The 24,538-nt window shown below is 32.3% G+C and overlaps 3 protein-coding genes across 3 annotated transcripts; 1 reads left to right on the top strand and 2 right to left on the bottom strand.

Annotated features, from left to right (window-relative positions):
- The first annotated feature begins 9,833 nt into the window (after positions 1–9,833).
- On the top strand, positions 9,834–11,850 carry LOC118056489 (transcription factor TCP23). Its single transcript, XM_035068711.2, has one exon. The coding sequence runs from the start codon at positions 10,323–10,325 to the stop codon at positions 11,574–11,576; it is 1,254 nt and encodes a 417-aa protein (XP_034924602.1). The 5' UTR covers positions 9,834–10,322; the 3' UTR covers positions 11,577–11,850.
- A 2,758-nt stretch (positions 11,851–14,608) lies between these two features.
- Positions 14,609–17,091, bottom strand: LOC118056488 (uncharacterized). Its single transcript, XM_035068710.2, has 2 exons — positions 16,932–17,091; positions 14,609–15,021 (listed from the first exon to the last, which is right to left on the bottom strand). Exons 1-2 carry the CDS (start codon positions 17,002–17,004, stop codon positions 14,798–14,800), a joined length of 297 nt encoding a protein of 98 aa, XP_034924601.1. The 5' UTR covers positions 17,005–17,091; the 3' UTR covers positions 14,609–14,797.
- Positions 17,092–19,744: 2,653 nt separating this feature from the next.
- LOC118056487 (uncharacterized) lies at positions 19,745–24,150 on the bottom strand. The gene is made up of 5 exons (XM_035068709.2): positions 23,118–24,150; positions 22,001–22,462; positions 21,339–21,716; positions 21,191–21,258; positions 19,745–20,155 (listed from the first exon to the last, which is right to left on the bottom strand). Exons 1-5 carry the CDS (start codon positions 23,709–23,711, stop codon positions 19,948–19,950), a joined length of 1,710 nt encoding a protein of 569 aa, XP_034924600.1. The 5' UTR covers positions 23,712–24,150; the 3' UTR covers positions 19,745–19,947.
- Positions 24,151–24,538: the final 388 nt, after the last annotated feature.

Here is a 24,538-nt window from a genome sequence, read left to right as displayed (position 1 = left end):
GGCGCCTCCCAGCCATAGTTATTATACCCGACCTAGGGTTGACTTGGCCAAGGAGCTAGTCTCGGGTTACATGAGTTGACTCTGGTCAACTGAATCAACCCGGAAAAATTAAAAAAAAAATTTCAAGTTTTAATATTCCATATGAAAAAATAAAAAACAATCTATGTAAATATAGGCGAGACATGTTTATAAATAATGAATAAAAGATTATTTCAAAAAGTTTTTTTATCCCACATTAAAAAGATACTATGTTAGTATGTTATCCTTTTAAGTTGAAGTATTTAAACCAAAAAGATTTTTTTCATCCTAATTAAAAAGATACTATGATAGTATGTTATCATTTTTCAGTTGAAGTATTTAAACTAAAAAGGTTTTTTATCCCACATTGAAAAAATATAACTTTTTTCTTGTGAATATAAAATATATATATTAAAATATTTCAAATTCCACATTGAAAAAATAAAATATTCTTCTAATATTTATATAGTAAACTTTGAAAATGGTTAATAACCAACTAAAAAAATATTTAAAAAAAAAGGTATTTGGCTAGGAGAAAAAAACACATTTAAAAGAACAAAAAAGGGTCTTAACGGGGTTTTGCTATGTCGACCGGGTCCTGGATCAACCCAGCATGTCAACCGGGTTTTGTCAAATTTTTTCTCATTCCGTCTTTTGTCTTACCCTGGACCGGTCCTAGCAACCAGGTCAACTAGGATTTCGGGTCGACCTGCCAGGCCGGTTTGAGTTTAATAACTATGCTCCCAACATCCAAAAATGCCCTTCTATAATGTTGTTGGAAGCATTGTCGCATCCTTTTTTTTTTTTTTTTAATTATTGGTGTGACATATGTCTCCAGTAGTGGTCCGGTTTATTATTGGTGAACCTTTTTTTTTTTCCCTCTTCTTTCTCTCCTCCCTAAAAAACTATAGCTTGACTCTTTTGATTGTTGGTATTTCAACTTCAATCATTATTTTTTTATTTCTCATTTTTTGTTTTAGATCTTTTGTAAAAATTTTATTTGTTTTTAATTTCATCATTGAATCCCAATTTACTATATATTATACTCTTCAATTTGGTTCTCATTATTTATATTTTTTTTATTTTGTTCCTTTTATAAAGTTTTATTGGTGTTTAATTTCATATCATTCAATTCAAATTGATAATATTATGTTTTCTAATTTGGTACTCTTTGTTTTGATTTTTAATTTTTTTTCTTGATCTTTTTATAATTTTTTTTTAATTTTACCATTTAATTACATTATTTTTTTATTTTTTATGTCAATTTTAAGCCTCATTCTTTTTATTTTTTTTAATAATTTTTTTCAATTCTATCCTTCAAATTATTTTAATTGTACTTCATGGTTTTTCTAAATTGAGAGTTTCATGTCTAATGACTCGGGTTATAGATTTAAAAAGTTAACATGAATTTTTTTTATATAGATAAAGACTTTATAATTCTTGTTATTTTTTTTTTATCAAGTAATTTTAGTTATATGATTTTTGGCAACAAATGTAACGAGAGATTTTTGATTGGCTGTGGATACAAATTTATCATGAATAGTGTTTTATGTCCTTTTTTTTACCTCTATTTCAAAACCTAAATATTATTTTATATATAAAAAAATAATCTAGCTCGCAGCAAATTGCATTGCAAGTACAGAGACCTACTATGTACAATTTAAGTAAAAGTCTTTATATTTGAAATTTTCATGATTAATCACTATCTAGCACTAATTTAATTTTAATTAAAAAAAAGACGGTGGGGTAACAGGAATCAAACTCATGATTGGAAGGTGAAAAAACATGGGGTAAAAAACAACACGTGAACAAGAAGAAAACTTTTCCCCTTTTCTCTCTTGTTGTTGCTTTCCCTGTCCTTTTTTCCCCTTCTCTACATGCTCGACGCCATATCCGAAGCATCTCCTCAGGCCTTGGTTGTGTGACACGAAGGATAAAACGACCATGCATGTTTACTACAGTGCAAAAGTTTGTAAATCTGCAAATCACACAGAGATATTATCATAAATCTTGATTTAATTTGTTTCCATTTATTTCTGGGCAAAATGATTCAGAAAGTATTCACATGAATCATTAACTCCCTGTTGGCTGGGAATTCAAGAGGTAGGAGGCGCAGTGGAGAAGTCGATATCAAGAATCCTAAAATGGAGTAAGTAGCAAAGTAAAGAGTGATATTCATGCATGGTAAATCTGCTGTATATAGCCTGCACTCAACTGTCAAACATCATATCCTTTTTCGAAAGATTATAAATGCCTACTGCTTGATTTCTTGCTCATTTCAAGAGAGACAACACCTGCTCAGAAGTCAGAAGTAGAAAAAAATAGAAACCCTCTAGTCTCTACTCTAGCAATGGAGTCAAGATATATATATATATATATATATATAGAAACCCTCTAGTCTCTACTCTAGCAATGGAGTCAAGATACAAATGGTTAAACTAAGTCGGGTTGCTTGAAACAAGGCCCTCAAACAAACAGAAGTCATGCATGACTAGAATCTCTAGCCAGCAACATGAGCAGTAGACAAATTTGCTCCTTGAGGTTAGGCTAATTAAGCACCAGTAGAGCTAGATTGTTCTTGCCGTTTGATATCCTTATACTTCAGATTTATTCATGTAGGAAACTGTAGGAATCTGGCATGTTTGTTATTTTGAGTTTGGCTGACTGTTAAGTCCAAGATTTTTGAGTTTGATATGTTTGATAAGCTCATTTTATTTAAAATTATTTTTATTTGTAAAAAACTTGATCAAGAAGCTAACTCATTAGCTACCCCTAGGTCTTTAATGCGTAATTTTACATTAGAGACTTAAGAGAATTTGAGGGAAATAATTGCTCACTAAATGTCTTGTCATTCTTTGAAAAGAGACGATAAAATATTATAAATCTAAAAAGATTTCTAGGAAAAAGAAAAATGTATTTGGGAAGAGAACCCAATGAGATGCAATAAATTTTAGCCTTCTTATGGATATAAATGAGTTGTTATTTGTTTTGTATTTTTATCTTTTATTTTTCTTTCACTTTTCTTAAGTCTTTTTTCTAGTATTTCTTGACTTAGAAATTTTTAATATATATTTTACAAAAAAAAGGACAATTTGAGAGTAGAGAGAAATTTATTGGCGAGGTGAACCAGATCTTTTTTTCTTATACTTCCGTAAAACCTTTTTTTTTTTTTTTTATCATTATGACTTCTAAAAAAAAAGAAAAAAAAAGGAAACATATCTAATGTGATTTCAGCTTTAGGTCTAAAATTAAAATCACTTCGCTGTAGATCTCTGACCATAAAACTTGGCCCTAGATCTAAGATGGATGGCACCTAACAATTTCTTTTTAATTATTATATACCTAATATTAAAAAACAAATCTTATGAATATTCAATGATAATTAAGATCTTATTTTTATATATATTTTTGATATAATTTAATTTACTTTAATGTAATTTGTTTCTTCAATCACATACAAAATATTTGAGACATTATTTTAATATAGTTTTTAGTTAAAACTCACTTTTGATCATATGATTGGTTTTTATATAAAATACAATATTTAAATTAGAAAATATGCTTTTGCTAAAACAGAGATGAATTATAAGTAAACGGAGTTTAGATCGAAGAAATGTATTTTAATTTTTATTTCAAATGATTAAATTTTTTTAACAAACCTTTATGTTAATTGTCGCTACCTTCTATTCAAAAAAATATTCTACTAATAATTTCCTTTATGGATAATTATATATTATCCTAACATATAGAATTTTTTAAAATAGTTTTCTCATTAATATAATAATAATAATAATAATAATAATAATAATAAAATATTTGTTTTCTAAATTTATTAATTTTACATTTTTCATCAGTTACGAAGAGGTGATCAATTCATGATTTTTTGAATTGGTACTTGCTTTTATTATCATAGTAAGTTTTTATTTAAAAAATAATCTCATAAAAAATATGTTTTTGTGAAAATAAAAAAAGAAATGAGTGAATAAGAAAGTAGGGTTCTTATTAAAAATTTGCCTTTTCCTTTTTAGTTGAAATCATTATAGTTTTTCTGAATTGATTTTTCTTATTATTGTTTCTTTTTATTTATTGAACTATTCTGCTAATAAAAATTCCATTTTCTTTGTCAAAACAAAACAAATTACATGATACAAAAAAAGACAATTTTAATGGAAAAGGAAAACATTTCTCTCCTTTATATTTTTAATATCATTCAATTAAATAAAAAAAATAAATTTTAAAAAAGTAAAATTATTAAATTTGATCATACTTAAGTTCTAAATCACGAGTTTGAAAACTAACATAATAGAATGTAAGTCAATTTAAAATAATTTTTTTTATATAAAAAATATTAAATCAACCGTATTGTTTTATATAATTTTTTAAAGTTAAACTAGATTTTAATTAAGTCAACTAAGTCATGAGTGCACTTAATAGGTCAATTAAATCTCGTTAACCAAATTCCTACTTGGTTTACTTCGTAATTAAGCTGGTCCAAGCCAGAGCATGGGTCGATAGGTCATTATGCTGAACATTATTGAAAAGTTTTCAAAGAAAGAGCGCATACAATTAGAAGTTTATTTATTTTTGTATTTTAAAAATATATTTTATTTAAATTGAATTTTATTTTATCTTTTTTTTTAAAATTAATATTTTTAATGTTCTCATATCGTTTTAATATGCTGATATTAAAATAAATTTTAAAAAATAAAATAAAAAAAATATTATTTTTAAATAAAAAATATTTTTAACCGTTAAAACAATAAATATTTTTAATTCGAGAATAACAGAGCAGTATTATTTTAAACTTTTCGGGTCAAGGATGAGTATGGATAAAAACCCTGTCTCAACCCACCCGACGGAATGCTATCTCTATATCGACCAGACCATGGTTGTTTATCTATAGCCATGGTCACGTGGAGTTTATTATCATCCATAATTTCCGACATTTCATAAACTTGTTCACGTGGAGTTTATTATTATCAAACCAAAAACTAGCCCACGTAAGATCTGGTTGGCCCAATTTGCCTCCTGTCCTTTCGCGATTATAAGTTACTGTCTCCCATTTGGCTCTGCCTGTTTGCAAAAATAAATAAATATGTTTCAAAAAATCAATTTCTAAAAAAATAATTGTTTCTCAATTTCTTAAGAATATCCGATTTGACAATGCATTCAAATTTTTTTTTTCAGTGTGCATTGAAAAGTAAATTTGTTGAAAAGAAATTTACTCAGTGTCAATCACGCGCTATATATAAAATTAGCAATTATAAGTGAATATAGTGTGTGTATGAGAATATAGTTGTGATTATTTTTTAAAATATTTTTTTGTGTTGAAATACATCAAAATAATATATTTTTTTATTTTTTAAAAAATTATTTTTAAGATCAGCGTATTAAAACGATTCAAAACATACAAAAAAATTATTTTTAATAAAATAAAATTGAATTTTGATGGAACACGGTTTGCACGCGTTTCCAAACTCCTTGTATCTTTCTATATATTCAGTGTCATTTTAATTTATATTATTTCGTCTTCAATTTTTTTTTAATTTGCTATAAAAGAGATTCAAATTCAAAATCTTTTAAAAACTGAAAACCACTAAAACCATTTGTCCTCAATTATTAGATTTGGATTGAGGTTGAACCGTCCATGATGTGGAAGCCCAAGTCCAAAACCAATGTTAAAGAGGAGATAAAACTCCCTCTGAAATTGTACACAACAGTTTTATTTAAAAACAATATTAGAAAATTTAGCATTTTTTATGAAAAATATTCGTCTGAAAAACGTAGGAATTCTGTCAGAAAGGAGTTTTTGATAGAACAATACTTGTATGAAAACTATATTCCATTGGTAATGTCATAGGTAAATGAAATAAAATATTATATATAAAAAATAAAATTGCTTTAGTAATTATATCCTTAATTTAAATAATAATTTTAAAAAATATAAAATCTGAATTGAACTAAATTAAATCTTAAAAAATATAAAAAATAAATATTTTATTTGTATCAAAATTAATTCAAAATACTAAAAAAACCCATCATTGTAAACAAAAAACATTAACAAAATCATCACTTTTCTTAATAAATCATAACAGCAACAAGATTAATTATATATATAAAAAACAAACAACAATAACAAAAACAAAATAATTCTGACTCGTAAACAAAAGAATTGACCATAATATTTATTAATACAAAAAGAAACCATGAAACTATAAAATAATCAAAAAATTAAAAAAATTATTTGAAGTGATATAAATATTTTTGAAAGAATCCCTGATGAAAAATATTTTTTAATATTTTCAACCAATTTAGCACCAAAAAATATTTTTTTCAACGATTATTTTCTTTTCATGTAACGCAAATAAATCACTAAAACAATAAAAAAAAAAATTATAATCCATGCATTGCAACCATAAAATAAAAAATCATATGCTCTATAAATCAAATTCCTACATTAATTTACCCGTGGAGCTTGTGGAACACTCATCGTCTCTAATTGCTCGTCTGTAAGCTACCAGACAGAACTTGTTTATCAGAACTAGACAATGTTTTCTCCACTAGGAGAAAGAGATATGTGACCTTTGATTTGCACACACAGGTCCTTGTATACATGTAGCTAGAGAGACAGAGAGAGTCCATTTGTCTTATTTTAGAGGATAGTTTCGTGTCTTCCACGGAATAAACGATGCAAAACATAATATATATTTTTCAACAATTTAATTTCAGCATATATATATATATATATATATATATATATATATATATATATATATATGATCCTGTATCAAATTCTTTAAGGGTAAATTGATGCAATTGGATTCTCTTTCATCTTGTTAAGAGGATTGTGTTGCATAATATGAGGAATCCATACACGATGTAGAAGTTGAATATAAAAGCTGGGGAGCTTGGATTGCTTGACCTTGTCGAATATACTCCAAAAATATAAATATTAGAAGAAGAAAAGCAGGGTCATGTCGGAGTTGACTGGCGGATGTCCAGTTACCTCTTGTATAATTACAAGGTGTTTGTTTCCCTGTTATTTGCAACTATTATTTTGTCAAAAAAAATAGTTATTTAAAATTAACTTTTTTTATATTTTTTTATAAGTGTTGATATCATAAATAATTTTTTTTTTTTAAAAAAAATATTTTAAAAAATAAATATCAAATAAGTTATATATATAAGTTTTGGTTGGGAGGATTTTCTAATAAATGTAACAAAACAAAAGCAAAAGCAAAAGAGAGAGCAAGGAATTGTAGTGTAATGTGGAGTGGGGCTGTGCTGGGATGAGTTGTCATGGTCCAATAGATGATGCTTTGCTGTGCTGTCTAGCTTCTGCCTGTTGAATGTACACCATTATGGCCTATGTTGCTTGTCCTCCCAAGCTCTTACCATGGACCTCCATTAATGGAAACTCTCTCCTTGATTCACCTTCTCTGAAAAAGAATTCTATCATGAGGCAGAGTCACTGTATATTATGGCAGATGTATTTTTTTTTCCATACTTACAAGGAGTTGGAGATATGTGGATGTTCTTGGGACATCGCAATTATTTTACAATTGATTACATTAATCAGATCACATTAATACTTTGGTTTACATCTGGGCCAATCTAATTTTAGGGTTTGAGAAGCATGGATTTTGCTTCACACGAAGACATTTAGCAGCTGCACTCAGTTACAAAATTCTTAGTTAATTAAGTTATGAAACACAAAGTAAAAGGATGTTAAAAAGAGTGAATTTTCACGTTTTACCCGATCGCTATATTGAGTAAATTTGACAATATCGAGGAAGAATTATTAATAAAAATGGTGAATCATTTCAATAAGTTTCTTGTCCACAAAGTAGTATTTTCCAACAAAATCACAAGCATGTTATAAGCACGGGATGTTACATGTTAGATGTGAGGAAACACAAGAGGTCCACGATCCCATGGCATTATAAAAAAGATATTTTTTTTTATAGGGGTGATATTTTCAATTTGGTTTGGTTTTTATAAAAAAAAAATAACCAAATTGAATTTAAAAAAAAAAAATTAAAATCAAACTGAAACTGGTTCAAACCAATCGATTTAAGTTCAATTTAATTTTTTTAAAGCAAAAATTAGCTCAAACCAGTTTAAGCTCGATTTTTTTCAGTTTGGCTTAATTTTTTTCTGGTTTGGCTTGATTTTTTTAGTTTGACTTGTTTTTTTTTCGGTTTGGGTTTGATTCGATTTGGTTTCAAGCTTATAAAACGAAATCAAACTGGTTGATTTTTTAAAATTTTGAATAGTTTTTTTTTATGGTTCGGTTTTTTCGGTTATTTGTTTTTTTAGTTTTCTTGATTTATATGTTTTTAGATTTTTTTAATCACCCCTATTTTTCCATTTTTCCATGAAGTAAATTCATGGAAAACAGCATCCCTCTATCTCCAAAAGATTTCAAGTTCTATCTTCTTTTTTTGTAAGGAAAAAGAGAGTAAAAACTACAATAAAATAAGTCATAATAAAATTATTATAAGTGCCTTGGAAAATTAGTGTAATTTACCTATATACTAAAAAACAAATTATTTCTACTTCCCTGATTTTCAGAAAAAGAAAAGGAAAGAAAAGGAGGTGTGTGGCTCTACCAAGCCAGGAGAGTCATGGGGTTCATCAATGAATACCTACCTGCCTGCAGATATTAAGAAGGGTTATTTGTCATCATTGACTAACTCAAAAATTAAATAAAAATTGATGAGTGAATTTCTTCAGGTATATGCGTTTTGGAGATCCTCAAGAAATAGTGATAGTGGTTTAATAATATGTTAAAATAATATATTTATTTTTAAAAAATTGATAATAACATATAAAAAGAATTAATTTAAAACAATAAATTTAAGTTGTGTTTTGTCTATACCCCACACACATCTGTAAAAGAAAATCACTGTCATTTCTTGACACTTTCACTGCACAGAATGGCACACGCTGGAGTGAGTGCGTAAGAGATAGAGAAAGAAACACTGTTACAGGATCTAAGAAATTTTTAAAATGATATAGTGTTTTAAAATATTATATTAAAAAATAAATAAATTAATCTCAATCAACTTAACTTATCAGCCAAGTTCATTTTTTGTTGTAATTATAGATATATATTAAAATAAAATATATCTAGCAAAGTAAAACAGAACGACTATATATATATATATATATATCTCTTTAAGATTTATTTTTTATCTTGCTGTTAATTAGAAACGATTAATAAGTTAGGGTGCAGGGAAATGTAAAAAATTATTAATATTTTTTTGGCAGTTTAGGATCTACTATAAATATATATTTTATAATTCTATTTTAATATAATAAAAATAAAAAAATCATTACTTCTATAAATATAAATATAAATATATTATCAAACTACATTAAATCTTGTATTTTTTCTGGCTTCTTTCCATTGTAATATTCTGCTGTAGATTTTTCACAACACCTCTCGATTAAGTCTTTAACGAGGGAAAGAAAAGAGGAAATGGGTTGTTAGAGTTGATCATTAACGTCATCATGAGCGTCATTATCAACAAGAAAACTAAAAAAATGGGCAAGAAAAAGCAAAAAGATAGAAGATGGATCATCATGGATAGGTTAATAAAAGCTAATAAGAGAAGAAAAGGACCCCTATTTGTGGTGTCTTTTATCTATATATCATTGATTAAGATTATTTTTTTTGTTTTTTCTTTTTGCTCAACTTAATTTTCAACACTATGATGCCGAAAAGTCTTTAGCCCCTTCTTCTCAAATAGTATAACAGTAGAAGATTTTGAGATATGAAATCTTGGAAGCCAAGCCCTACTTATTGCTACCAGTACTAACATTCCTCTCTCTCTCTCTCTCTCTCTCTCTCTCATTTCATGGAGGAAGAGGGAGAAAAAGAGACCCCACGAGTGGGGCACCATTACTGTAATCTTACAGGCCCAGCTATACTGATTCTTTTTTAGCTTTATTGGCTCTCGTTTCTCTCTCTTTGTAGAGGGACAGCAGTCAATCACAAGGAAGAAAAGAAGATCCCCACGCACTACCAGACTATCAGTGCTGTGCTGTGTCTTGTGAGAGAAAAAGAGAGAGAGAGAGAGTCAAGATATCACAATTCACAAGATCAAGAAGAAATCCACAAGTTCTTTCTCTGTTTTTTTGTGTTCTTTTAATCTTATTTTCGTTTTCAGGAGTAGTGGTGTGACTCGAAGAAGAAGAAGAAGAAAATATGAGATAGAAACAAGCGATTATTATTGGAAGTAGTCTAGGTTTTGGGAAGAAGAAGAGGTGGTTGCTTGGAGTTGAAAGCACCACCACAGATGGAATTAATGGAGTCACAGAGAAATACTCGTAACCAACAAAGAAACAGTGGTGCTGACGAAGATCGCCATGGCCAAAAAGAGGAATCAGTAGCAGCTTCACTGCAATTAGTAGTCCCTCTTGGAAGTCAATCATCACAGCTTCAACAACAACATGGGTCTACTTCTACAACAACAACTAGCCAGGGCCCATTCATGGGCTCCATATCTAGCCAAATTGGTGTCCATCCTTCCACTTCAACTTCCAACTCTACCATTACAAAATCCACCATAAAGAGGCCGTCAAAAGACCGCCATACCAAGGTAGATGGCCGCGGCCGACGCATCCGGATGCCAGCCATGTGTGCGGCACGTGTCTTTCAGCTCACAAGAGAATTAGGCCATAAATCTGATGGAGAAACCATCGAGTGGTTACTACAGCAAGCTGAACCTTCCATAATTGCTACAACTGGTACTGGTACAATCCCTGCCAATTTCTCCACTTTGAATGTTTCTTTACGTAGTAGTGGTGCTACTATTTCAGCACCTGCATCGAAATCAGCTCCTCTTTCTTTTCATGGTGGATTAGCTTTCTATGATGCTAATGATGCCAGCGAAACTCGAAGAGCTATGGCATCTAACCCTCATATGTTAGGATTCCACCACCAGTTGTATCCTCAAAATCTTGTCTCTGATGATAATTACATGAGGAAGACTTTCCGAGAAGATCTTTTTAAGGAAACCACACAGCAACAAAGCACGGAAACAATTGAAGCTAGTAATTCTGCTAAATCAAGAACTGGAGTTCAAGATCAAGAAACAGCTGGTTCTATTAGGCCAGCAGCAAACATTCTGCCAACTCCAATGTGGGCAGTTGCGCCCGCCGCAGCCTCAAATGGTGGCAATACATTCTGGATGTTACCGGTAGGAGGTGGTGCCACCCCAGCAGCTGCCGTTACAGAACCCCAGATGTGGACTTTTCCTACAGCAGGAGCAGCAGCTGGAGTGACATCAATGCAAAGAGTGAATTTTGGTGGCAGCGGCCGCGTTTCGAACCCAGTTCAACTTGGTTCCATGATAGTGCAGCAGCAAGTGGGAGCCAATCAGCAGCTTGGATTAGGACTGTCAGAGAGTAATATGGGTATGATATTTGGTGGTGTGAATGCTTATAGCAGTAGTAGGGTTGGTTTGGGCATGGATCTAGAGCAAAATAATCAAGAAAAACAGCCACAAGGCAGTGACAGTGGAGATGAAAACCCTAACGATTCTCAATAATATTGTCAAAATAAGAAACTATTTTTCAGTCTAAATTCGATCGGTTTTGTTTGCGGCTGTCTTTTATTGCTTTGGTAATGGCTTTTTAGCAGTCATTTTTTGAGCTAAAACTATCCGGGTGTCTCTTTTGATTTTCTTAATTCGCTTTGTAATCGTAGAGTAATTGCCTTTTGGCTTCTTGGAAGCAGCCATTGTTGATTGTTAGCCATGTTTGTTCATATGAAAAGAAATGGGATTCTATGCATAGATTGGTGTAAAAAATGCCTTTATACTTGATGATTTTGTGTTACAACATGAATTCAGTGGTCACTCTCCTGTCATTATGAGAAGTTACAAGTTTGAATCAAGATTTGAACTTGGCCGGCCCCCGGAGGGTCAGAGAAGGCCCCATTTCTCTACCAAGATCTGGCCATGGTTTCAAGTTTCCATGTTCCTTTGTACCGAAGAGAATTTGGTGGGTAAAAGGTAAGAGTACATCAATTATTATTATTTTTCTTTTCTTACAGAAAACTTACTTTTATTCTTCTCATTTCTTGATTTTTTTTAATTGTTTCTTTATATAATTCAAGTTACAGTGTTACATAGTAAAAAAAAAGAGACATATATATAAAGAAACATAAAACATGTTTGATTAAAGAAACATAAATATAAAATAAATCTATTTATTAGAATATTTTTAAAATAAATTTTATATTTTTAAAACTGGAAATACAAGGAATATGTTTCTTTTATCTATACTATCTTATCTTTTTATCCCGAAACATACTTTTATCTATACTATCTTTTTTTTTTTATTACAAGGCATTATAAACTAAACGTTATCTCTTTTTTTTTCTTTTTCTTGTGCTGATGTTTGTTGATTTTTTTATATAGAATATAAAGTAATAAAACCAAGGTTTGGAGACAGCAATATATATGTACAAAGAAATATTCTTTTATGGGATAAATCTATCTGCAGAAATCTTCGTTGTTTATATTCCAAGTTCTTGCGGTTGTTGTCATGAGCAAATGATTATTATATAAGGGAAATGGAAAAACAACAAGAGATCAGTATAACTAAAAGGTTATAGAGAATTTAAGTATCTGAAAAATGGGATTCTCCTACCACATTATGTTCAAGACCGGGAACCTTAAACAGTGTAAGATTAATGGAGGATGGCCTTGCCAGTTTCCACATGGCCCTTCATCAATGGATTAGGAGGATCCATCTTCTTTTCCATGGCTTGATTTGTTGGATTAGGGTTTCCCTGGTTATCCACCTGTAACACATATATGCAAATGGTGGGGAGCAAATAATATTGAAGAATCTCTCGTCGTCTACCTTTTGTCCTTCTCGCATCCTATTTTGCCCCAACAACCCAGTCGCTGTATTATCCTTTTTCTTACTTAGATTAGTGCTAGAATACTTCTTAATGAACTATTAAGAGGTGGTTCAACCTCATACGTATGAGATTTAGGTTTAATATTTCTCAATATATACTTTCTTGTGATCGCCACAAGTCCAAAACCCTACGCTGCAAAGTTTAAGACTTAGAGAATGTGTGATCCTTAAAAATGGTTAAGAATATTCGAACTAGTTTTTTGAATATTAGAAAAAAAAAAAAAAAAAAAAAAAAAACAGCACCTCTCTATTTTACTGCCATTTTCTGGGCAAGGAATTAAAAGCTCTAATAATGCATGATCCAGAGCATAGTGGAAGTAAGGTAGGCAGATGGAAGGAATGACTTAAAAATAGCTCCCACACGATATTAAATTTTACCAAACAATACCTAAAACTATAATTACTATTAAATTAAGAGTTTCAGACACACAGATATAATTTCTAACAACAACATAAAATCTTAGTTCTTTACCGAATGCTGGTGGTTGCTGTTCTTAATATATATTATCATCATAATTATTATCATTATTACTAATATTAATATTAATATTAATATTATCGAAAGGGATGTTGGAGCATCGTTTAAATCTTCTTTGACATGATAATGTATATATTATATAGTCCACTGGCAGAAAGCAGCATGATTAAACCAAAGTCGGGACTCCTCCCTGCAATTATTGACCATGGTTAGCACCCGAGATGCTCTCTAGCTAAGCTTATCCAAAAGAACATGATCACAGCCGTCACATCTCTCGAATCTTCATAATTTTTAACATCCTACTTTTAATTTGTCCAAAAGCACAATGGTCTATATCTTAAAGCACCTTCACCATTGTTCAAGAAAGAAAAAAAACCATGGCACCTTCAGCTTTTCATGCATAGACCATGGCCACCTTTACCATGTAATTACTTTATGCAACACATGGAATAGAGATGTGATAAATCAACAGCTGCTCAAGACGATAGATGGAGTCGAATTAGTTACCAATTATTCGAGCCCATTTCGTAATTTAGTACTAGTTATTTTTAAAATATATATATTTTTAAATAGTATCAAAGTAATATATTTTTTAATTTTTAAAATTCATCACATCAAAATAATCTAAAAACACCAAATAAAACAAAAAACAAACAGGTTTGAACATCGTTGTCAATGGGGGATGAAAACCATGTTCTGAGATTTGAATCCCCAAACGTTGTTAAAGAGGAACGAATCCCCTCATCATGCATCACAAACATGGATTGTTGTTATTCATCGAGGAACATCAATGAATAGAAACTGGATCCAAGATTTTCCAAACCAAACAGCAAAGTCGAAAACCACAGTAATCTATGATAAGACTCTGTGAATACATGGCGGCACTTCGCAAAAGTGAAGGATATATAACCATTCAAACAGCGTCCAATTTGCTAGCCATGTTCAGATGCCGAGGATCTACAAGAACATTTAAAGCTCGCAGAACGCGAGGCAAAAAGAAAGGGCTAAATGGCCAGGGCAAATACTTCGGTAAAACAAGATGATAGAAAATTGAATGATAACCGGTTCCACTAGGATGTGCCTGACGACTATATCAACTCATCACAACAACAAAAAGAAATTTGAATTCTCAAGTGATCTTTGGCATGATAGACAAAGCAGAGTATAATACCATTAGACGGAAATGGTTTCCCTACAGGAGGATATTATTAAGAAGTATTGAATGTTTATAAAAGCAAATTGAACAGTGAACAAAAAAAAAAAAAGGAAGGAAAACTATCAAATTGAACCCATGCCAACAATCCACAACACAGGTGCTACAAGCTTGTTCCAGTTATTGCAAAAGAAGCTCTGAATAATGACCTAGCCAGATGCGGTCTTTTTCTGCTGGAAAATGACAGCATAGATAGGAACCAAGACTCCAATGCTGAAGGCAGTGAATACAGCAATAGGCATTTTGATTTTCTGATACTTCATCCTGTCCAAATTGTACATGTGCTTTGCATGAAGATAGAATGGTTCATCATGGCCATGTGCATGACCTCCTCCCATCCTCTTCACCCCTGTTGAGTGGATACCTCTATTCACTGTCACAAGACATGACCAGTTATTTCTTCTGTTAATTCAGTCCTAATACCATAAGAATAATCCTGACATAAACCAGCCACAAATAGGCCGGGAGCAAAAGCAGTTGTGGAAGAATAAAGTTCTGAATCAGCTTCTTTCAACATTTCAAAATGACTTTGGGAGAGAGAGAGAGAGAGAGAGAGGAAGGAAAATGGGAGTGGACAAGATGCAGTATTTTTTTTTCAAAACAAGAAGCCTGCCTTGAGAAATTAACTTATGTAAAAGAACTAATGTGAACAAGATGTTTACCAAAATTTATAATCACATTCAAAACTATCTAATAGAAACTTCAGCAAGTACAATCCAAAGAGGGAGACGTGGTCAATAACTGCATAGACACTTAAAAGTATTACAACTCAATCATGTCTTCCAGCACTCTTCCATGGAGTTTATCAAATCTATTAAAAAAAAAACACAGACCAGAAGGACACCAGGGTGTTATCTGTGATGTAGATGGCTGTGGCATCCAATTCTCCCACCTAACCAATCTCTATCAGAAAAAAGAGAGTAGAGTAAAGAGAGGGGGTGATAAAAACTAGTTGGCAAAGGAAAGGAATTGTGGATGCAGCACCTCCGCTTCACTGATAAAAGGTATTATGCTCACTAAATCTATCTTTCCAGCAAAATGAATCCAACAGATCATCTCTTCACATGTGGCAACAATCCATTTCTCACTCATCTTTGCGTGAAACCACGACATGAAGTTTATCTAAAACCTCATAGTTCACACATCCATCAACAGAATCTGCAATCCCATGCAATCTTAAGCTGGGATGACATAGGATTAGATAGAATTGGAAAAAGCAAAGATGTTTGCTAGATAGGTTTGGTTGAAGACTAAAATGCAATATAATGGATTTACATGTATTTCATTTATCAATTAAACACTAAAATACATTGATTTTACTCAATTGTACTGAAAGCTGTAGCTTTCTTATTACATACCCCTGATAATTAAAAGACAAGATCTTGTTTTCTTCACAATAAAACAAGAGCTGAATTTTTTTTTAAGAAAAAAAAACACAGATACCAAAGAGGATCTAGACCATCATTTTAATTTGTTTTGTTTCATGAATTAATGTAAAAAGCTTACAAACTTTTAGTAAGACCAACCAAGGTTCCATAATAACATGCATTTACCATTCAACACGATTGTTAGTGTGTATTTCACCCATATGATCATTATTATACTCTCTTACTAGTGGGGAAATAATAATCTTCATTGAAAGCAAAACTATGTCCACGTGGGTAAGAAAAAGCTTGCAAATAGCTTGTCTTCATACAACAATAACCAAGCCTCGATCCCAGACAATAGCTGACTTCATCGAGTAAATATTACCTTACACTGGCCATTACATTTCATTGCAGACTAAAAAGATTCGAAACAGCTCAATTATAATCCTAATAAATGTGCAATGACTCTTATCACAACATATTGAACATTACCTAATAATCAAAAAACAAGGCAAGAAACGAATAGCTAATCCAAGTTTGCAGGCACAATAATACACTTCAGCTGCAAATTTTAGTCTTTTCCATGATGTATAAACAATACCCAGTAAACATTAACCCTCTCACAAATTATAAAACAAAACCCACAATTTCACTTTTAAAAAATACACCAGAAACCAGTCATATACATGAAAACATCATAAAACCTAGTATCAGATCTAAAAAGAACATAACCCTCCATTTCTATCCTAAGACCAAAATCCCAAAACCAATAAAATCCCAGTTACCCACTACTTTCCCTCACTTTCTGATCAACCAAAACAGACCACAATAGAATTTTATATATATATATATATATATAAAATCAAAAGGCTTACTGATTAAGATCTTTGTGGTTGAAAAGAAGAGAGTTACTGACCTGACTTGGATAGAAGAGATTCGGAAGCAGTGAATAGCTTGGAGGCGGATCTAAGACCGTTGTTCAACGCCATCTCTTTTGCTGTTTTACCTGACAGAAATGGAACAAAAGCTCTCTCAACACACAATTTTGTTTTTCAGGTCTCTTCCCACTGGTTATTTGGTTTTTGGGCTGCCTTGGGCTATTTCATGGCCCAATTTCATCACCTTTCCAATTTTTTAAGGGATTTTTATTTTTTTAATAATATATTAGTTCGAGCACTCATCAAAATTTAAAATTAATCTGTTTGAATCGATTTTCAATTATGTTTAATTTAAAATAAATTTTAAAAAATTTCGATTTAACTATTTATTTTAGTCCAAAACGAGACGAATTGAAAATGTTCAATAGAACCCGTTGTTTTTGTTAACTTTTTATTTTATTTTTTATTAAAAAAAAAATCAATCTACAAATGATGGGACGTAGGAGTTGACTTGCTGAAGCTTTTACGTATGATATTGATCTCATGACTATTATTGAAATACCATGGGTTACATTGAAACTTACGAAAATTTCAGGATTTTTATGAAAAATATTAAAAATACAGGAATGTGATAAAATGAACCTAAAATTAGAGGTACCAAAGTGTTCCTTTCCGTATGTGAAGGCTTGGTCTATATCAATTGATGCCTAATGGCTCTGAATATAATCGTCCAAAATTGATTGAAGTAAACTTTTTCATATAATTTCTATAACCTTGAATTTAAAATTAAAATTGTATGAAAGTTGTTTTTATGTGGCCTGATCAATTTAACTAGTTTTAAGATCAATTTAACTAGTTTAATAATAATCTATTTAATCAGTAAAATAAGTATGAGGATAAAATTAAAAAAAAAAAAAAAAAAAACCTATTAACAAATGTCTTTGTCTAATTTGAGGTTTAAAATTAAATCGTATGTAAATAGTCATAATATAATCCTAGTTATCTTGATTGGTTCAAAAACAACCTAATAATCACTAAAAAAATATGAAAATAAAGTAGAGAAAAATAAAATAATAGAATTGAAAGACAAAAAAAAAGGGGTTGAATTGAAAAAAAAAAAGAACTTTTTTTTTGTTTATATAAATAATAAAGTTTCATAATATATATAATCCAATTAGTTTGTTTAGGTAATGTAATAAGAAATTTTATATAATATAATAATAATTTTTTATTGAATTTTATTCTAATATATAGCGTGATAAAAAAAAAAAATCTTCTCAATTATCACCATAAAATATTGATAAAAAAAATACATGCCTTTTATCTCTTCAATTAATTAGTGAAAAGCACCATCAACATCAAATGTTAACCAAACATTTTTATTTATTTAAAGAACAAGCATATAAAATCCCAAATCTTTAAGGGCAATCTAGATTAGGTCGTCGTCATCTATTCTTCATCTTCATCGTAATTAGATCTTCCATATAGTAACGAACTCACAATCAAATCCTTACTTCGATTTTAGTATCGTTACGTGAAGCTTTCTCCTTTTCATATATATATATATATATAAACAAAGTTTTCTAAAATCCTCGTTTTGAATAATAATATATATTTTAAAAAAACTTATGTTATAGACTAAATTATATAAAAACTCAAAGATTTGACATTTCTTTATACAGCTCGTCTTTATCACAAGTCAAGAAGTATTTTAGTAAATCCTGAATCTATTAATATATATTAATATATTGAAGATTTAATTGAAATTAACTCCATAGATTGGAGATTTTTTTTAATCTAGCTACAACCAACCTCTAAGCCGAAGATACACTTGGGAGTAAATCTTGCAAGAGGATGGAGCTGGCTTAATAAAAAAGATGTAAATTAAGTAAATATATATGTCTCGATTATTATCCAAAATAAACATGCTTGTGTAAACACTTTGGCATCTTGAACGACTGGTCACATGAAATTGAAAAATCAATGCTCTGATTGTCTTCAGGAAACCGAGGATCACGGCATCCTGTCTGTTTTAGATTAATTTTCTCAAAGACCAAATCTGTCAGCCACTAGGGCTTTACCAGCATGTTTGAATAGGTTTAATATGATATGTCTGTTTTCCGCATGTTCATAGATTGCTGAGCAGACTAGAGAATGACAAAGGGAAGGAGAAGAAATATGAATTTTTCATATTAAAAAAACTCCAGATTAAAATATAGATAGATAGATCGATGAAGACGTTCATATTGTGAGATGCAGGGTCTATCTTTGACGCAATAAATAAATAAATAAAAATGCCCCGTTCCTTTTGCACATGGCAAGCTCCTGAAGAGCCTGGATTGTCTGTTACGAGCTAGCTAGGGAAGTTATGCAACTCTCTAGCTATAATCCCCTCCTCTCTCCCTCTTGTGGAGTTCATCGGAGGCTGAATTGTCCTACTTTTCCGAGGTCCGTCTATCTTTATGGGAGTGGCTCCCCCCTCCCCGCCCTTCTCCCTCCACTCACTCGGAGTTTAGGGTCTTTTCATATCTATCCTTTCTTGGTTCTGATCTGGATTTCAAGTGCTTTAAGTGTTTAGTTTATGTTTCCTTCTTCAACCTTTTTTTCCCTTGCTCGTTAATGGATGGCAAAGATACTGACAGGGAGTTTCATGCTCATGTCAACTGTTTTAAAAATAATAAATAATCTCTCAAAAACATATCTCATTTGTACCTCATGTTTTAAAAATAAATTCCCAATAAAATTAATATATTTATCTCTTCAACTAAATATATTTTTATCTCTACCATCAATACTTCTTCTATCCCAGAAGAATAACCAAGCATACCTTATATTTCGTGAAGAATATAGCTTCAAGCCTAAAGCAACCAAACATTGGATTACCAAAGCATTCAACAATCATACAATCATCTCTACATCTCTAAATCCTAAGTGTTAAAACCATTTTTACATCCACAAAGAAACTAGTCACATCATCCAGAGACATGTCAGATAAACACGCAGGTACCTCTTTACGTGATCCTGGGGTCAAGAAAACCAGGGCCAGACAGACAATCACTGGCCAGACATGAATGACATTGCCCGAGTAAAATCTAAGGATTTGAGAGCAGACTCGGGGAAGTGTGCTCCGTTTGGTAAAAGCAATCCACCTTCACGAGGTAGTACGACCTTTCGCTGGCTAACACCACCATCACCCTTTGTAGATGGAACTTCCTGCATTTTCTTCACATGTTTGAAAAACTCTGCAACTTGGCGCGCATAGCTTCACAAAGAACATCATTAAAAAACCAAATTAGTCCAACAGCACATGGGGCTTTAAGAATCAAGCGTGTATAAGAATTTTCAGCATAACCACTAAGAAACCTTCCATGCCAGGAAACAAGAGCATTTTGATTTTCCTCACTGATTGCAGAACGCATTCAAGTTGGTGGTACATGAATACTACACTTTTCAAATAGGGCTACAGACCAGGAGGCAGCAATATAATTCTAATTATAACAATAACTACAATGATAAACTTCTCATCAATATTCCACTCGTGAATTCAACATGTCTTCGCTTTTGTTTTCGAACATGCAGAAGAGAGTCCTAGTGTGTGTGTGATTGTGTTTTTTTTCATTCGATAGCTGTAGAGTGCAACATTCAGTGCAATGTCAGCATGTTTGTACCATATTTTTTTTTTAAGACTTGACATATGAGAGACATGGTTGTACAATAAACTAAAATTTCCTGCTCCTGCGCAGCACACAGACAGCAAACTCGAGTGTTCGCAGACAGCAATTCAACACCGCATAACAAATAAATTGGATTTATGCTAGTTCAGCCACCAATTAGGGAGATAAAATGATACAGCCAGCTTCAAAAGATTGGCCAAGAAACTGAAAGTACATGGGAAGACTTGTGTTTGCTGTAATCTTACAGAGGACTGTAACTTAAAGCATAGTGGTAGCAAGCCACAACTTGAAGTTATCTGGAGTTCGTTAATTGGAGCTAACTCTCTTTTCAATGCAATTTTGCGGGGTAAGATATATCATTTTATCCATTGCCCTTCTAAGTTGTTTCATTATTGTTTCTACATTGGTGGATGCCATTTTAAAAGGCTTTTCTGGCATTTTCTACATTAGAGAGGATGCCTATTCTCCTCCTTTTAATTCAACATTGTTCCTATTAATAAATTCTTATTCTCTATCTAAAACATCATATGCATTACGGCAAGGTTGACCATTTTAAAACAAAATAAAATTATATTTCTGCTCTTAAGATGAGAGATTTAAGTAAAATATGATGGCTATCTTACTTCTCCTTGGCTTCAACATCCCTGCTGAAGTCAATGTTTGCTTCACAGTCAAGAATCAAAGCAGGGACCTGCTCAGAACAAAAGCGAAGTAAGCCAGTTTTTCTTTTCAATCATGTGAATTTCATAGGAAAGGATACGCATTTGATACCTTTTGAATACTTGAGTGCATATGATCACCTTCCAAATAGAACACCCTGTCTCTTATATCAGGATGTAGAGCATTATCCAAATTTAAAGGTAGCTTACTCACAGAAAGTACCCCATGATTACCACTTTCAAATGGGAAAAGCCAGCTCTCATGCTTGTCATGCAAGTCACGAAGATAATCTAGGCTGACTCCACCTTCCTCAGTTCTTTTCCTATGCATCATTCTCTTGTGGCAAGTATCAGGGCTTGCTCTAAGGTAGATGAAAGCATCAGGAATAAGCCCAGGCAAAACTGAGACAACTGGATCAAACCAGGAGTCATAAATGCTGATCTCCATCTCATTCATCCACTTTGCCTCATGCACAGCTCGTACAAAGACCTTTATCAAGTAAGAGTGAGATTAAAATTTATCAGCCTTGAACGCTTAAAACAGGTTTTTGTTCCTCTCGCATGGGATCAACCAAATGAGAAAGAACTGCAAGGTTTTGAATCCATGTTTGATCATGATCAAACTTAAACAAAAATCCAAAGTCCTTTTATCCAATCATTAGGGATGTAAGAGAACAGCCAATCAGTATGCTTTGGCCCTTCTGGTAAAAATGAATTACATTAACTAATATAACTATTTGTCAACTTTAAAACCACGATTCAAAGGATGCTTACCATTCTGTCGCTGAAAACACTTCTTTCCATCAACCTGAGTGGCTTCAGCCCACTAGATGATTCTCTTTCCTGCATAACCCTTGTCACAAAGACATAATTCTGGAAGGTATAGGCATATCTTGATGGATCAGCATAAAAAGCATCAAGTATATTAAAGTGGTCAGGCCCAACATCCTGCCACTTATCAATGGGTTCAGGCACCACCTCAACAAGATCTCGTAGCTCAATTGTATCACTGACTATTCTCTTGAGAAATGTTGTCTTTCCCACACTGATATTTCCCTCAACACAAAACGTGAGTCGCTTCTTAGGTTTGGGCCTTGCATCAGAATTCAAATCCTTTAACTCTTCATCCACGCTCTCTTTGATGAAAGTTGTTATGCTCTCAGCATGATTTTTGTGAATAATTCCCACAGAACTCTGTAAATACTCAACCATTGTCTCGCTGGATTTTCCAAGAAACTGCAACAAGTAACCCAGAATTCCTGTTGGTAACTTAGTATACAGTCAGAGAGATAGAGATGGACTATGTCCAACCTTTGAATGAAATTTCCTCCATTCACCATTAAACATCGAATTATACTTGCTCTATTGAACTATTTATTTGAATCCGCGACCATAGAAGTCTGGAAATCACATGCAATCAGTAAGCCCAATTTAGACATAAGAGATCATCTTTAACAAATATTGAATTGCAGTTTTGCAACAGTATAAAGCTAACTGGACCAAACAATTACATCTATAGAAGTGATTCCTCTGTTCTCATCAAAACACGAAGTGAATTTTAATCTCTTAAGATGTTTGTTCAACTCAATGGCTGTAAGAACTTGGTACCAATGACAATCATTGCGTCCAATTAGGACATGATTATAATGAATCTTGCATTCCTATAGTTACAAAATTCTAAAACTACTGGCATTTAGCAAAATCATCAGCACCAAAAGGAGCTGGTTCGCATCAACAAAACCAAAACCCCATTTCAACTCTCCTAAATCTATACCTAAAACCCATTAAACCAATACTTCATACACAGCAAACAAACTCCAAATCAGGAAAAAAAAAAACCTACAGAAATATAACACCAAAATTTAAAAATAACGAAAACAATTACCATTACCTTATCCTTATAAAACTGCTTAAGCTCAGCCATTCCTGTAAACCCTTTCTCCACCAATTTCCTCAAATTCTTCGGCCCTACACCAGGAATTATCAACAAATCAGCATTCCCCTCCATATCACCACCCGTCCCCTTCTGCCTCCTACTCAACCTCGCGGCCTTTTCCTCCGCACCCTTTTCACTCTTTTCACCCTTTCCTTCCTCATCTCCATCCCCTCTACTGCTCACACCTTCACCAGCCGCCAAAGCCGCAGCAGTCACAACAGACCCTTCCTGCCCACCCGCCACCGTGCAATACCACGCCGGCCGTGCCACCACCCATGCCCTGATTGGGGTATTTGTTTTAAGCCCAACAGCGCAACGGGAAGCACTGCAGGCAGTCGTTGAATAGAAGAAGGAGGGCAGTGCGGGTGTGAGAGTGAGTTTTTTAGCTAAAGAGGCAGCTAAAGAGGAGCTATTACTGTAAAAATAAGTAGCAGCTGGCATCGAAAGAGAAATATAGGAATAGTTTTTGTTTTTAAAGAGAAAATAATTAGTAGAAACAGAAGTACAGAGGAGGGGGCTTGATGGGTTTCTTTGTAGTAACTTCTGCATCCCTCCTAACAAGCATTTGAGCTCACTTCCTTCTCCTTTGGGTAAATATCATGTCTGTTCCTGTCCGTCTATCTGTCTCTGTCTGCATATATTCTTGTGTTGGATAGTCAGGGGAGGCGGGAAGGCGAAGGATGCTGTATTGTTAAATAGGGTTTTGCCCTAAGAAGAGGGATTTTAGGGTTTGGCTTGGGGTTCTGTCAGTGGGAGGTTTATTTAGTTTTGTCTTGTCTTGGGTATCTACTTAAAAGCATATTGTCCTGTTCTACGACCTGGTTTCACGGATTTAGGGAAGGGGATTGTCCTTTGGGTTTTTGGCAGACAAACAGAGGAGCTTTCTCTCTCTCTCTCTCTCTTTCTTTCTAGGAATACTCACAGTGACAGAGATTTTTCAACCATAAAACATTTAAAAAACTGGGAGGCCAGGAGTCCTTTCCGACTCTGATCCGTTTGTATTTTAAAAAAAAATTGAGTTTTTTTTTTTAATTCAACTTTATATATATTTTGAATTGTTAATGTTAAAAATAAAAAATATTATTTTATTATATTTTCAAATAAAAAACTGCTTAAACATCCGTTCACCTGTGTAGCAGATCGCACCACGTTATTATCTGTTTTTAATAAGATTGCGGCATGTTTTTGGAAGATTCTATCACTTTTCCGGGATGAAGTATAGGCAAAATGATAGGCAGTATCTTCCTCTCTGGTGTTCTTAACCGGAAATCTCTTCTCCTGGCCGTTGCCGTATCGGAGTGAAACTAAAAGATTGTGTTGAGTGGCCCATGAAGGAGATTTTTGCCGGAATTTGACGCCAACGCTTAGAAAGGTTT

The sequence above is a fragment of the Populus alba genome, chromosome 19 (genome assembly GCF_005239225.2).
Source record: "Populus alba chromosome 19, ASM523922v2, whole genome shotgun sequence".
NCBI classification, from domain to species: domain Eukaryota; kingdom Viridiplantae; phylum Streptophyta; class Magnoliopsida; order Malpighiales; family Salicaceae; genus Populus; species Populus alba.
The sequence above is the reverse complement of the archived record's forward strand: the minus strand, read 5'-3'. Positions and strand labels throughout refer to the sequence as shown.

Excerpts from the sequence above, each read along its gene's own strand:
- LOC118056489 (XM_035068711.2), top strand. The coding sequence starts at position 10,323 with ATGGAATTAATGGAGTCACAGAGAAATACTCGTAACCAACAAAGAAAC.
- LOC118056488 (XM_035068710.2), bottom strand. The coding sequence starts at position 17,004 with ATGGCGTTGAACAACGGTCTTAGATCCGCCTCCAAGCTATTCACTGCT. Across the intron at positions 15,022-16,931 it reads ATCTCTTCTATCCAAGTCAG|TGAATAGAGGTATCCACTCA; the intron begins GTCAGTAACTCT and ends GTCTTGTGACAG.
- LOC118056487 (XM_035068709.2), bottom strand. The coding sequence starts at position 23,711 with ATGCAGAAGTTACTACAAAGAAACCCATCAAGCCCCCTCCTCTGTACT. Across the intron at positions 22,463-23,117 it reads AGCAGTTTTATAAGGATAAG|TTTCTTGGAAAATCCAGCGA; the intron begins GTAATGGTAATT and ends TACTTGTTGCAG. Across the intron at positions 21,259-21,338 it reads TGCACTCAAGTATTCAAAAG|GTCCCTGCTTTGATTCTTGA; the intron begins GTATCAAATGCG and ends TGTTCTGAGCAG.